General features: G+C 41.9%; 1 protein-coding gene and 1 long non-coding RNA gene across 5 annotated transcripts in view; both read left to right on the top strand.

The window, feature by feature from the left end:
- The first annotated feature begins 3,923 nt into the window (after window positions 1–3,923).
- Window positions 3,924–15,044, top strand: part of uvssa (UV-stimulated scaffold protein A) — a 30,102-nt gene continuing 18,981 nt past the window's right edge. Inside the window, exons 1-7 of one of the 3 annotated variants that reach the window (XM_035762689.2) lie at window positions 3,924–4,084; window positions 4,346–4,471; window positions 4,574–4,904; window positions 5,009–5,129; window positions 5,271–5,654; window positions 6,107–6,216; window positions 10,243–10,359. In XM_035762689.2, the coding sequence (XP_035618582.1) occupies window positions 4,362–4,471; window positions 4,574–4,904; window positions 5,009–5,129; window positions 5,271–5,654; window positions 6,107–6,216; window positions 10,243–10,359 (1,173 nt within the window). In that variant the 5' untranslated portion in view covers window positions 3,924–4,084; window positions 4,346–4,361. Of the gene's footprint in view, window positions 4,085–4,345; window positions 4,472–4,573; window positions 4,905–5,008; window positions 5,130–5,270; window positions 5,655–6,106; window positions 6,217–10,230; window positions 10,360–15,044 lie in introns of all 3 variants that reach the window. The other 2 variants (XM_035762687.2, XM_035762688.2) reach the window with 2 other exon arrangements.
- LOC127913956 (uncharacterized) lies at window positions 7,722–10,210 on the top strand. 2 transcript variants are annotated; one of them, XR_008087375.1, is made up of 3 exons: window positions 7,722–7,913; window positions 7,946–8,009; window positions 8,297–10,210. It is a non-coding gene; the product is annotated as an uncharacterized LOC127913956 (long non-coding RNA). The 2 variants fall into 2 exon arrangements; XR_008087376.1 differs by having other exon boundaries at window positions 7,946–8,201; window positions 8,361–10,210.

Raw genomic sequence — 15,044 nt, 5'->3', positions numbered from 1 at the left:
TTCTGGTCTTTCTTTCCACCCAACACATCTCCATAAACATTGGTGTGCTACTTTATCAGACTGAATATGATAGTGAGTGATGAATACGTTGTTTGATCCATGGAATATATGTAGTCTGAGAATGGAACACGGACATTGATTGTCCTTATAGTATTAATATTCCTACTATTAAAGAATAGTCATTTATGACAATTGGGTTGACAGTTTATGTTTAAGGAACCACATGGAAACGTAATGTCAACGGGTTGAACCATTGAAAGTAATAGACTGGAATGAACACATTAAGTTGCCAAAACGTTCTCGAACGTTACAGATAGTAATGCCATAATTAGAGACTACAGGATTTCTTATATAGAGGCATGTTTGCTCTACATAATAAATTTCTATCTGAACGTTCCAAAACGTTACAGAGCTTCTAAACCCAGAGGCGCAAAATCGCGAGACATCCGTGAATGCTTGCTAAACACACCCAGCCAGAGTTTGAGAAGTCAATGAGAGAAAGTAGAACATTCTTCCTTATTTGTCAATTTTCTCTCAATCTGAAGCAAAACCTAGATTCGAGCCAAAGTCGTAAGTAGTTGAACATTGTATTACTCCAACCACGTGAAAGTGACAAACTGACACGTTTTCATTTTCGTCAAATCAAGTATATCAAAGGAAACCAACGTCGCCATCACATCGCATACAAGTGTGATCGGGGATATCTATTGGAAAAACAGTTTCTGCCTGCCAATCTTCATACCAAATCCTTTGTATAACTAAACCAATGGGAACAAATTAGTCACAGAACAGAAGCCGATGCTTCACATTTATACTTCCGGTCAAATATCTGTCTCATTGTTCAATCTGTGTTCATACGTACTGTATTTGGGTGTGTCCTTCTTTTCTTCAATGATATTTTGTGGCGGATGGCATCCAATATGTTGCATTTTACCGCCACCAACTGGACTGGTGTATAAATCCATTATACTTTGTGACACAAAATGAGGAAGAAACCTACCCTACCCTTATTAAAAATCCTCCACCCTATTCCACTAATATTAACCCATTATGGTCCTACACCAGGCAAAGTGACACCACCACTCAACACACCCTGTAACTTCTGAAGTCAAAACTCCAGTCATTCCAATAAAAGTTATAAGATGATCTTCAAGAATAGGATTTGAGAATATGGAAGTATAGGTTAGCCAAATTGTTTTACCTGAGCATGACCCCAAAACTACGGACTTATTAGCCAGCCCTACTCTGTTGTTTATGATTTTGTTGTCATGGACGACTGATTGGGCTCATTGATTCATGTTGAAAAATCAATGCTGCGCTCATGGAATGGCATGTTTTGAGCACTACTGAAAAGTGCTATTTACATGTGTAAAATGAATGCCATATGCTGCATTTGCTGTAGGCCTATTGTTTACCTTTTAGTTGGCGACACTTTGATACCTTGAAAAATATGCAGCTGTTTAAAAGGCAAATCCACAGGTATAATAATAACAAAACGCCAACCCGCGTCTGTTTTGGTAAAAAGCTGATGGGCCTGGAGAAATGTAAACACTCAGATTAATAGACAGAGCTATGGATGCAAGGACTGACCATCCATGATACCAGCATGATCATTTTAACCATGTTATGAGGCTATACAGTGTTTGTTACACTGTATAGTGTACATGCTTATATTTTGAGTTCTGGGAGTGTGACAGTTGAACTCAACTCATGAGGCATTTATAAGTTACATTCTTCAAGAATCAATGGATATATATATATATATATATATATATATATATATATATATATAATGTATACGTCCAAATATGGATGTAGCAACTACAGATTGCCCCTTTAAGTAAATCAAAAGTGTGCAAGTTTGAGCATGTGTCCATTAGGCCATGTGTCCATTTTTTTTATCAACATCAATTAAATTGAGCAAAAAAGACCCACATCTATTCAATAGGCTTGGTTCCACACTATTCAGCTGATGAAGAGGGCTTAAAAAAAAAAGATTGATAGGCAGCTTAAACTTCTTGAAATGAACCATTGTTGGGTTCAAATACACATTTAGATTTGTGAACAGTGTTAGTGTTTCTTACTGGAGAGGGAATGCAAATCAACGGCGCTGGACAGAGTGGAATCAGGTGTATCAAAAAGGCCGTTTATTGGTCAAAGATATCTTGTTCTACATCGTGCACGGATCTAGTTCATATAACCCGATGAGGGGTCAGGTGAAAAAGAGAGCTTATACAAAGGTTACATTCATTTTTATACATAGAATAAGGTAGGTAGAGTCTTGTTGTGACGCCTTCTGAATGGTCCCGTAGGGTTGGAGGCGGACCCGCTCTAGCCAGAGTAGCAGCCCCCATTGGTGAACAGCAGTCTTCTGTTCTGGGCACCCGACCAGTAAAAGAGGAGAAGACTGTTTATGTTTGTGTCAGGGGTTTGTGAGGTAGAGGGCAGTTTACTATGGCTGGGTGTATGTGTTCATGCGATGGAATGTCTTGGTTTCCTGGGGTCGTAAGACAGCAAAGCTGAGGGGATAGTGTTAGGGGGTAGTTTTATTGCTGGCTGTGTGAGCTAGTTCCTGTTTTAGCAGGGGTACATAAGATGACTTGAGTCAGGCGGTTTGGCGCTGTATAATATATGAACTATGTATATGAATGTTTACATATATTTATATAACAACAGCCATCCACAACAACCACAATCTGTAAGGCGCAAATTGCTAAATGAGAGAGCAGCAGTGTGATTCGTATAAATTCGCAGTAGATATCAATAATAAGCAGTGGTGTAATGTACTTAAAAATACTTTAAAGTACTACTTAAGTAGTTTAGGAGGATATCTGTACTTTACTATTTATATTTTTGGAAACTTTTACTTCACTACATTCCTAAAGAAAACAATGTACTTTCCACTCCATACATTTCCCTGACACCCAAAACTACTCGTTACATTTTGACAGGAAAATGGTCCAATTCACACACTTATCAAGAGAACATCCCTGGTCATCCCTACTGATCTGGCGAACTCACTAAACACAAATGCTTTGTTTGTAAATTATGTTGGAATGTGCCCCTGGCTATCCGTAAATAAAATAAAAACAAAAAAATTGTGCCATCTGGCTTGTTTAATATAAGGAAGTTTAAATTATTTATACTTTTACCTTTGATAAAACCAAATACTTTTAGACTTTTACAAAAGTAGTATTTTACTGGGTGCACTTTTACTTGAGTCATTTTCTATTACGGTATCTTTACTTTTACTCAAGTATGACAATTGAGTACTTTTCCCACCACTAATAATTTGTGATATCCGTATCGCCGAAGACTACACCACTGCTGTCATCCTTACCTCCAAGCGTTTATTCAAATTTGATCGTCTTTGGAAGCCGACAGAAGTCGCAACATTGGAAGACCTAGCTAGGACTGAAGCCTACAAAAGCCTATTGCTGCTCTTTTCCCGCGATCCATCAAATACATTTGGTGTGTCATCATAGTGGTCAATGACTTGTGGTCAGACTCGCTCAGGTGGAACAAACTTAAATTTGCGGCCTTTTTCAATGCTGATTTGAATGTAATTGAGAAAACAAAGAAGTTTCAAAGATTGTTTTTCGCCAACATCCTTTCTGAATTTAAAAGTAATCCTGGAAGTAATGATATAGTTTTTCAAAAGCATCTAATCTGATAACAATGTTTTTGCTCCACGTTTCATTACGTTCCATTCCTGCAGTGCAGTTGATAACAATTGCTATGAACGCTAAAACAACCTGAAGCATCTATCATAGGGATCCTCTCGGGATATTGTGTCCTACTGAAGGCGCAGAAAATTCCTGACCGGAAGTCACTGTGTTTCGTTTGAAGCAGCTGATTGGCTAGGGCTGGGCGACGCATGCTCAGCATGACAGCATTCAGGGGGTGGCTAGCTAGCTGTCTTTGCTACAGACTTTGCTACAGTAGCTCGGAGACCAGATACTGTCGCAGCCAGCAATGTCTTTCATAAGCTCACAATTATGAATTATGATTAAATACGACTGTCGTGAATTCGTCATAAAATATTTTGAAAGGAAATCTATGTGGACGTACTGTACTGGAGTTAGTATGTGTCTCGCTCGTGAAGTAGTCTTTGTCTACGTATTTGCCAGCTAGCATATAGCTAGTTTGTTTTGTCTAGTCTCTTTAAATGCCATTAGCTACCACTTTAATTCAAGTATTCACAGGAGTGTCACCGTTGGCTTTGTTAGCTACATTACTTTTACATTTGTGCTAATTTGCATACAACCGTTACATTTACATTTAAGTCATTTAGCAGACGCTCTTATCCAGAGCGACTTACCACCATTCGTGGTTTATTTCCCAGCACTTCAGGTAAAAGGATGGACCACGCACAACGAGATAAGTTGTCAGAGCTCGTGGAAGAGTTGACCACATCTGGGGAACCACAACTAAATCCAAATAAACTGAAGGAAGTGAAAAAGATATGCAAGTAGGACGTTCTTTCCTATAGCTAATTTACTTATTCTGCTTCAGCTTTACATAAAAACGAGTACAATTTTAATTCTGTCAAACACACCTGCTCCTCTAACAGAGTTTCCAACGACTACATTGAACACTTCTACCACCTGACCATGACGCAGCTGGCCCAGGAGCATGCCGAGATCCGCCTGTCAGCCTTCCAGATGGTCAGTGAGCTCTTCACCCGCTCACACCACTTCAGGGTCCTGCTGGTGGACAACTTCCAGGAGTTTCTGGACCTGACAGTGGAGACGGACTCAGATGAGCCTCTTCCACCACCCAAAGAGGTGGCCCGAAAGCTGAAGACCATTGCCATCAAAACTGTGCAAGAATGGCAGGCCACTTATGGAGAAGCCTATAAGAAACTGGCCTTGGGCTACCACTTTCTCAAGCAGGTTAAAAAGGTAAGAAGGATGATTACCTCTATTATATCATTTTAAAGGTCACAGTAAAACAAGTAAATGAAGTGCTGTTTGGCAATAATCTTGTTTGTTTGTGTTCCTTTCAGGTGGACTTTCATGATGTTCAGGCCAGAACACTAGCTGAGAGGAAACGAGAGGAGGAGAGACAGAAAAGACTGGAGAGGATTTATAAAGACAAAGTTGAAAAGGCCACCAAGGAAATGGAAGGTGCATATTATTACTATTGTTTTTATTATAATTATAATAATTATATTGTATCACTTCCTTTATACACCAGGTTCAGGGTTTTCATGCATTGAGTGTAGTTAATGTATAACTTTTCTATGTGTTGTTGTTGCTTCTTCTCAGACGCCTCAGAAGAGATTGAAGAGTGTCTTACAGAGATAAACAACTGCATAAAGTTGCTTCTGCCTGCAGAGTTTGACCTCAGTGACCTAGATACCTCAACTCCAGCCAATAATTCAACCGTTTCTGTCTCTTCTGTGCCTAATGAGAAGGCTAGCACCTACAGTGACCTAGACGAACAGCCCTGTTGTAGTAAAGACCTGGAGCTCCAGAGGGAACCCAAGAATCCAGAGACAAGTACAGCAACGAAAACCAATGAGGAGAAGGAGGAAGAGGATCCTAGTGATGAAGACAGCGATATAGAGGATGTTCTGGTAGAAGATGCATTCATACGCAACACAGGACTCATATCTCACAAATACAGCCTGGACCTGAACCTCTCCACAGGTGAGTAGTCACTCACACAGGACAGTTACATCTATAGGAACCCACGTAACCTTTAACCTCTCCACAGATGAGTAGTCACTCACACAGGACAGTTACATCTATAGGAACCCACGTAACCTTTAACCTCTCCACAGATGAGTAGTCACTCACACAGGACAGTTACATCTATAGGAACCCACGTAACCTTTAACCTCTCCACAGGTGAGTAGTCACTCACACAGGACAGTTAGACCTATAGGAACCCACGTAACCTTTAACCTCTCCACAGGTGAGTAGTTACTCACACAGGACAGTTAGACCTATAGGAACCCACGTAACATTTAACATAATTCTCGAAAGAGTTATAATCAACACTTCCAAAAGACCACGCTGAATAAGAAGTGCTGTTTTTTAAAAATGTGCCAGACAGGGAAGGAATGTAACCTTTAAGTAGTTTTCCTCAATCCCCACAGATTTAAAGCTAAAGGAGACAGAGGAAAATGAAGCAGTGGTGAACACCATGAAGGACCTGCACAAACTGCTCAGCACTAAACACCTGCCTGTCGTCCAGTACTGGGTTCAGGTAGGGCTTCAAATTCAACTGATTTTCAAAAACAGTTGCCTGTGCCCATCATTCAAATCAAATTGTATTTGTCATATGCTTAGTAAACAACAGGTGTAGACTAACAGTGAAATGCTTACTTAAGAATCCGGGTTCGATCCCAGGCAGTTTCTCAGCCGGCCGCGACTGGGAGACCCATGAGGTGGCGCACAATTGGCCCAGCGTCGTCCAGGTTAGGGGATGGTTTGGCTACCCCGGGATATCCTTGTCCTATCGCGGTCTAGCAGCTCCTTGTGGCGGGCCGGGCGCATGCACGCTGACACAGTTGCCAGGTGTACGGTGTTTCCTCCGACACATTGGTGCGGCTGGCTTCCGGGTTAAGTGAGCAGTGTGTCAAGAAACATTGCCGATTGGCGCAGGGTCGTGTTTCGGAGGATGCATGGTTTTCGACCTTCGTCTCTCCTGAGTCCGTACGGGAGTTGCAGCGATGGGACAAGACTATAACTACCAATTGGATATAACAAAATTGGGTAAAAAAGGGGCAAAAAAATAATCATAGTCACACGAGGCATAAATACCCAGTGAATAACAATACAGAGTAAAACTAACATGGCTATATACAGGGAGTACCAGGTAGTAACATGGCTATATACAGGGAGTACCAGGTAGTAACATGGCTATATACAGGGAGTACCAGGTAGTAACATGGCTATATACAAGGAGTACCAGGTAGTAACATGGCTATATACAGGGAGTACCAGGTAGTAACATGGCTATATACAGGGAGTACCAGGTAGTAACATGGCTATATACAGGGAGTACCAGGTAGTAACATGGCTATATACAAGGAGTACCAGGTAGTAACATGGCTATATACAGGGAGTACCAGGTAGTAACATGGCTATATACAGGGAGTACCAGGTAGTAACATGGCTATATACAAGGAGTTCCAGGTAGTAACATGGCTATATACAGGGAGTACCAGGTAGTAACATGGCTATATACAAGGAGTACCAGGTAGTAACATGGCTATATACAGGGAGTACCAGGTAGTAACATGGCTATATACAAGGAGTACCAGGTAGTAACATGGCTATATACAGGGAGTACCAGGTAGTAACATGGCTATATACAGGGAGTACCAGGTAGTAACATGGCTATATACAGGGAGTACCAGGTAGTAACATGGCTATATACAAGGAGTACCAGGTAGTAACATGGCTATATACAGGGAGTACCAGGTAGTAACATGGCTATATACAGGGAGTACCAGGTAGTAACATGGCTATATACAGGGAGTACCAGGTAGTAACATGGCTATATACAGGGAGTACCAGGTAGTAACATGGCTATATACAGGAGTACCAGGTAGTAACATGGCTATATACAGGAGTACCAGGTAGTAACATGGCTATATACAGGGAGTACCAGGTAGTAACATGGCTATATACAGGGAGTACCAGGTAGTAACATGGCTATATACAGGGAGTACCAGGTAGTAACATGGCTATATACAGGAGTACCAGGTAGTAACATGGCTATATACAAGGAGTACCAGGTAGTAACATGGCTATATACAGGGAGTACCAGGTAGTAACATGGCTATATACAAGGAGTACCAGGTAGTAACATGGCTATATACAGGGAGTACCAGGTAGTAACATGGCTATATACAAGGAGTACCAGGTAGTAACATGGCTATATACAGGGAGTACCAGGTAGTAACATGGTTATATACAGGGAGTACCAGGTAGTAACATGGCTATATACAGGGAGTACCAGGTAGTAACATGGCTATATACAAGGAGTACCAGGTAGTAACATGGCTATATACAAGGAGTACCAGGTAGTAACATGGCTATATACAGGGAGTACCAGGTAGTAACATGGCTATATACAGGGAGTACCAGGTAGTAACATGGCTATATACAAGGAGTACCAGGTAGTAACATGGCTATATACAGGGAGTACCAGGTAGTAACATGGCTATATACAGGGAGTACCAGGTAGTAACATGGCTATATACAGGAGTACCAGGTAGTAACATGGCTATATACAAGGAGTACCAGGTAGTAACATGGCTATATACAGGGAGTACCAGGTAGTAACATGGCTATATACAGGGAGTACCAGGTAGTAACATGGCTATATACAGGGAGTACCAGGTAGTAACATGGCTATATACAGGGAGTACCAGGTAGTAACATGGCTATATACAAGGAGTACCAGGTAGTAACATGGCTATATACAGGGAGTACCAGGTAGTAACATGGCTATATACAGGGAGTACCAGGTAGTAACATGGCTATATACAAGGAGTACCAGGTAGTAACATGGCTATATACAGGGAGTACCAGGTAGTAACATGGCTATATACAAGGAGTACCAGGTAGTAACATGGCTATATACAGGGAGTACCAGGTAGTAACATGGCTATATACAAGGAGTACCAGGTAGTAACATGGCTATATACAAGGAGTACCAGGTAGTAACATGGCTATATACAGGGAGTACCAGGTAGTAACATGGCTATATACAGGGAGTACCAGGTAGTAACATGGCTATATACAAGGAGTACCAGGTAGTAACATGGCTATATACAGGGAGTACCAGGTAGTAACATGGCTATATACAGGGAGTACCAGGTAGTAACATGGCTATATACAGGGAGTACCAGGTAGTAACATGGCTATATACAAGGAGTACCAGGTAGTAACATGGCTATATACAGGGAGTACCAGGTAGTAACATGGCTATATACAGGGAGTACCAGGTAGTAACATGGCTATATACAAGGAGTACCAGGTAGTAACATGGCTATATACAGGGAGTACCAGGTAGTAACATGGCTATATACAAGGAGTACCAGGTAGTAACATGGCTATATACAGGGAGTACCAGGTAGTAACATGGCTATATACAGGGAGTACCAGGTAGTAACATGGCTATATACAAGGAGTACCAGGTAGTAACATGGCTATATACAAGGAGTACCAGGTAGTAACATGGCTATATACAAGGAGTACCAGGTAGTAACATGGCTATATACAGGAAGTACCAGGTAGTAACATGGCTATATACAAGGAGTACCAGGTAGTAACATGGCTATATACAAGGAGTACCAGGTAGTAACATGGCTATATACAAGGAGTACCAGGTAGTAACATGGCTATATACAGGAACTACCAGGTAGTAACATGGCTATATACAAGGGAGTACCAGGTAGTAACATGGCTATATACAAGGAGTACCAGGTAGTAACATGGCTATATACAAGGAGTACCAGGTAGTAACATGGGTATATACAAGGAGTACCAGGTAATAACATGGCTATATACAAGGAGTACCCGGTAGTAACATGGCTATATACAAGGACTAGGCAACAGGGTGTGTGTGTGTGTGTGTGTGTGTGTGTGTGTGTGTGTGTGTGTGTGTGTGTGTGTGTGTGTGTGTGTGTGTGTGTGTGTGTGTGTGTGTGTGTGTGTGTGTGTGTGTGTGTGTGTGTGTGTGTGTGTGTGTGTGTGTGTGTGTGTGTGTGGCATCAGTATGCATGTGTGTACATGTGTGTGTTGTATCAGTGTGAGGTTCCTGTTGGTTCCAGACTTGGTGCACTGGTACTACTTGCTGTGCGGTAGCAGAGTGAACAGTCTATGACTTGGGTTGTTGGAGTCTTTGACAACTTTTTGACCCTTCCTCTGACACCACCTGGTATGGAGGTCCTGGATGGCAGGGAGCTCTGCCTCTGATGTACTGGGCCGAACTCACCACCCTCTGTAGCGCCTTGCATTAGCCTTGAAGTTGCCGTACCAAGCAGTGATGCAGCCAGCCAAGATGCTCTCAATCATCAAACATGGATAAACATGGGTAGACCTGTGTACATGTTCCAGGACAGATTGATAGTAATGTTGATACTATTTAAGACCTGTGTACATGTTCGAGGACAGGCTCCAGGTCTGCTTGATAGTAATGTTGATACTATTTAGGACCTGTATACATGTTCCAGGACAGGCAAAAAGTTGATTACTATCTCCCAAGGTTTTCATCAAGGCGGGTGTGCCAGAACCGCTCCTCAGACGTGCCATAGACTTGAAGTCGTCGCTGGAGAGAGCTCTGCAGAAACATGAAGACCTGCACATTGACTACAAGGCCAGGCATCGCAGAGTGGTGAGTACAATGAAAACATTATTTAGCAAGAAGGGCAGGTGTCGAGAAATATAATAATTTGCAAGAAATCCAGATCATATTTTTCTTTGCATGCATTCCTCCTTTTAATTGTCCAGTTGTTCATGTGACTTCTCAGCCTGGTTGCAAGTATATATTTTTACCAGCAGAGGGCACTATTTCACAACGTATTACCCACGGAGAGGAAGAGGTTTACCACTTGCCATACTTTTATTTTATTTAACTAGGCAAGTCAGTAAAGAACAAATTCCTATTTTCAATGACAGCCTAGGAACAGTGAGTTAACTGTCTTGTTCAGGGGCAGAATGACAAAAAAAATTACCCTGTCAGCTCGGGGATTCGATCTTGCAACGCTCTAACCACTAGAATACCTGCCGCCCCATATGAGTAGGGAAAGGGGGATACCTAGTCAGTTGTACAACTGAAATGTGTCTTCTGCATTTAACCCAACCCCTCTGAATCAGAGAGGTGGCTTAATCGCCACCCACGTCTCGGCTCCCGGGGAACAGTGGGTTAACGGCCTGGCTCGAGGGGTTGACAACTATCAGTACGGTATTGAGGATCATTTAACAAACGTCAGTGTGCAGATATCTGTGTGTGGTCTGTATTATCCATAGGTAAAATCCTTTTTTAAATACAAGTAAATAGATTGCACTAATGCAGTATGCATCAATTGCTGTGTTTTTAATACAGACATATTTATCCTCTTCACTTTTACATATTTATGTTCAGATCTTCTCTGAAAACTGTGAAATCCCACATGTTATTGTTATTGATTTTCTCATTGGAAAAAGTGAGCGGCGTCATTGACATGTTGTCCATGGCCTCAATACCATTAATACCTGAAGGCAAAAGTCCCTCAAATCTAATTCCACGTTCAGCACTTCTGTAATGTCTTTTATTTTAAATTGTTTCAGGGCCTGGAAATGGAACAACCACAGTAGTTGTATTTTAAAAAATGAATAGTTGGACATTTGTGCAAGGTATGATAGCGGTGTTGAAATGGAACGCATCAGGCTGAGATTAGCACAGCGAGAAAGAATGGAGAGGCAGGGCTTCAGGTATTAATAGACAGAACCATTTCTCCCCCTCTCTGGAATACTACGCATACCTAGCAGTTATGAGACTCATCATTATGACACCTGATGTCCCTTTTTAACTGGGCAGGGAGAGCAAGAGAGCGTTGCGTTTGAGGGAACGCGGGGAAGTGACAGTGACAGAGCGCCATACTGCTACCTGTAAAGGTTTATCACTGTCAGACAACATTTCCAATGCCGTGTGATAAAGCAACAACTTAAAGTCCTTTATCATAATTAGTTTTTCCTTTTTACCCTTAAAAGCATTTCATTACTGTATTCGCTTTATCGGGGCTCTGACAAGGATGTGATTGCTTTTTCGACTCAATAAACCCGTGCTGATTGGGAGTAAAATTGAGAAATCCAAAAAGGTAAAGATGGTAGTTTAGCTGCTTCTCACTCCACTGACATAAAAACATAGACGTGAAGTCAAGGAACAAAGTAATTACCAAAACAACTCAACCCTTAATAGCCTTGTAGTTAGTATATTTGTATGCCTTCGGCCTGCAGGACTACACTACGTTGTACCTCCTCACAGTTGCATAACATGCACAGAAACATTTGAGATCCAATCATGGATTTGGATAATTTATGTTACGTTTTAATTCTATGTTGCATTAATTCTCTATCAGGCTTCAGTGAGTACAACAGAAAGCAAAGTATGCTTGCTTTAAACGTATCCATGAAAACTGTTTTAATTCAAATGTACTCTTGACATCAATTTGATATTTGATTGAGCAATCCATACTCCATGAAGGACCCACTTCTCCGTCCTCGTCCTATTGTAAATAAAAGGGCCAAACCTTAACCCACATCCAGACTGAGTGCCTGCTGTACTGCAGTATACCTCTTCCTCCAGCAGTATCCCTCTTTCTCTAGCAGTCGGTACCCATCCTCTCTCTCTGTCTGCTGGCAGTGGCACCCATTTGATAAATGGAAGAGGTGGATGTGTCTGACACCAGCACTCTGCAGCTGGCTGGATCTCATTTAAGCACCTTTAATTATTGGTCACTGAGGTTTATGGTAAAGAAGGGAGTATTTGTAAAGCAGGCACCTTTTCAACCCCCTCCCCACACATTGAACATGCAGCATGGGATGAATATTGCGTTGTTTACCCAGATAAGGCATCTTATCAGGACCAGGAGGAAGAGCAGTAATTGATGTCTCTCTGTTTTTCACATTGGGAAACTGGAGATAAACAGAGAGAGTCTTTCCCCCTGCCTGTTCTGTGCTTCATCCTCACCTGATCAGGCCGTGTGTACAATATCTACAGACTGACTGGTATTAATGTTAGCACCACTCCACACTCTGTCTGGGAGCTAACGTAGAGGCTTGGCAGGCCTAGTCTGTCTTCACCCTCTGCACTCCTGATCCACACTGACCACTGATCTGTACAGGGTTCAGTCAAGCACATGATCACTCATTTGAGATCAGTAAGCAGGATAACTGTTGTTATATCCCCGAATGTCATTATCTTTATGATGTTCAGAGACTGGGCCTATTTAATGTGAACCACTTTCAGCATGCATTTATCTAGACATAGTTCAAATATATTCATCAGATGGGCTAAGTAATAGTCTCATCATCCTATGATTGCGCCCGTGTCACGTCGCTGGTTGGCCCACTCTGCCTGTTCCAGACGTTCAGGATAAAGACATTGGGGAAGCTGACAGTGTCGTTTGGAGGATGTAGACATATATAACTTCATCTGTCAGGTGACCTGGCGATCCCCTCCAGGATGAGGTCCCAGGGGAGGCCCCTAAGGGGCCCTCATTAGTGTATCCCCCAGATACCCAGTCCGGTAGTAGGTCTGGAATATGGACCATTACTATTGGCTGGTACCAATCTCCACCTCCCCAAAGCATCCCTCAGTCCCCCTTCTGTTTGTCTTCATGTCAGATCCTCTCCCTCCCATTGAATCTTATTTACCCAATAGGCCTTTTCTCACTTCATTACTTTATGACAGAAACTCTTTTTATCCAATGCTGCTACAAAGTACCACACAGTATTTGGACATGGCTCTTGACCACAGAACCAATCGAATAGTAGCTAGGCTATATATGCATGGTGGAAATACTCATTAACATCAATCACTATGTGACTGGAAATGCTTTCCAAGACCAAAGCACATTTTGCGTTAGGCTACATTTTCTTATGTAAAGAAAGTAAATGCATTTAAATGATTCTTGCATTAAAGCCTTTACAATCTTCACAGAACACATTCTCCCTCCACAGTAATGCATAATGTAATATACTCCTGTATGCTGAGGAGATGGTGTCTGTCTGTCTGTGGACTTGTGTGTTTCTGAGACTGAATGCTGTCTTACAGCCACAAGGGACAGCCTGGCAGTGAGGGGCATTACATTGTCTGCAGAGACAATGGAGGACAACTTAAAGAGTTTTTCACCTCCAGCAGTCTTGAGTGTGTCCTCCGACCGACCGACTCGCAGCGCTTAATTCCATTCCCCTGGCTGGGCATTCCCCTGGCCCAGCCGCCTTGCTCCAGCAGCCCATACACCTGAGTTATTGGTTTGCTGTAATAATTACCTTCCAGTGAGAGTGGATATTAGCATATAAATAGCAGATGAACGAAGGACCATCACAGCTGAGTACATAACATTTTTGGTTTATAAGATTGAATGGGTTTTTAAATGCATAGCCATCAAACTTGCCAAAAGACAAATGAAGTTGAGTTGAGTTGTCTGACGTTGCCTCCTAAGATATTTTTTTTAAAGGATAACAGACTTAAGGAGTACACTGGAGCGGGCAGTCCCAGGGCACAAAGTCATTGAGATTGCTTACACAATTAATTAGACCATAGAAAATATATTGGAGGGCACAGGGAGCACTTTAGCCCCCTGAATGGTGTTTTTCCCAGTAAGTGGTGGATATATAACCAGAACCTCACCTACACCTTTCACTGGGGGAAGGGACAGAGGTTTGGACATGGCCAATCCATAGTTCACCCTGGATGTTTAAAAGCCAAGTAGCACTGGGAAGGAATGACACGGCAAATAGCACTGGGAAGGAATGGCACGCCAAGTAGAACTGGGAAGGAATGATACGCCAAGTAGCACTGGGAAGGAATGGCACGCCAAGTAGCACTGGGAAGGAATGATGCGCCAAGTAGCACTGGGAAGGAATGGCACCCCAAGTAGCACTGGGAAGGAATTGCACGCCAAGTAGAACTGGGAAGGAATGGCACGCCAAGTAGCATTGGGAAGGAATGGATCATATTCTTATTTATTGCGCCTGCTTCTGTCTCTAAAATGTATCATGGACACCTTTGCAGAATTTTAATTAGCCTAATTAGGGAAATGTGTATAATTAGATTTTTTTTTTATGAAAAAAGAACACCCATTTTCCTGATTGAATGACATACAATTATTGTCTCTGAAATACAAAGGAATAAATAGTAACAAATAACACTGCAGTTGTAGCCTAAAGCTGCTGTATTTGCTATGTAGACCATTCATGGGGAAGATATCCGTATTGTGAACTTAAAATTAAAATAAATATCTTGGAACTGTCCTGGAGTATTTTGTAAGAGAGAGAAAATGTGATTTTCTTTATACGTTGTACAGGATAGGA

The sequence above is a fragment of the Oncorhynchus keta genome, chromosome 30 (genome assembly GCF_023373465.1).
Source record: "Oncorhynchus keta strain PuntledgeMale-10-30-2019 chromosome 30, Oket_V2, whole genome shotgun sequence".
NCBI classification, from domain to species: domain Eukaryota; kingdom Metazoa; phylum Chordata; class Actinopteri; order Salmoniformes; family Salmonidae; genus Oncorhynchus; species Oncorhynchus keta.
Note: the sequence above shows the minus strand (reverse complement) of the source record. Positions and strands in the feature narration are given on the sequence as shown.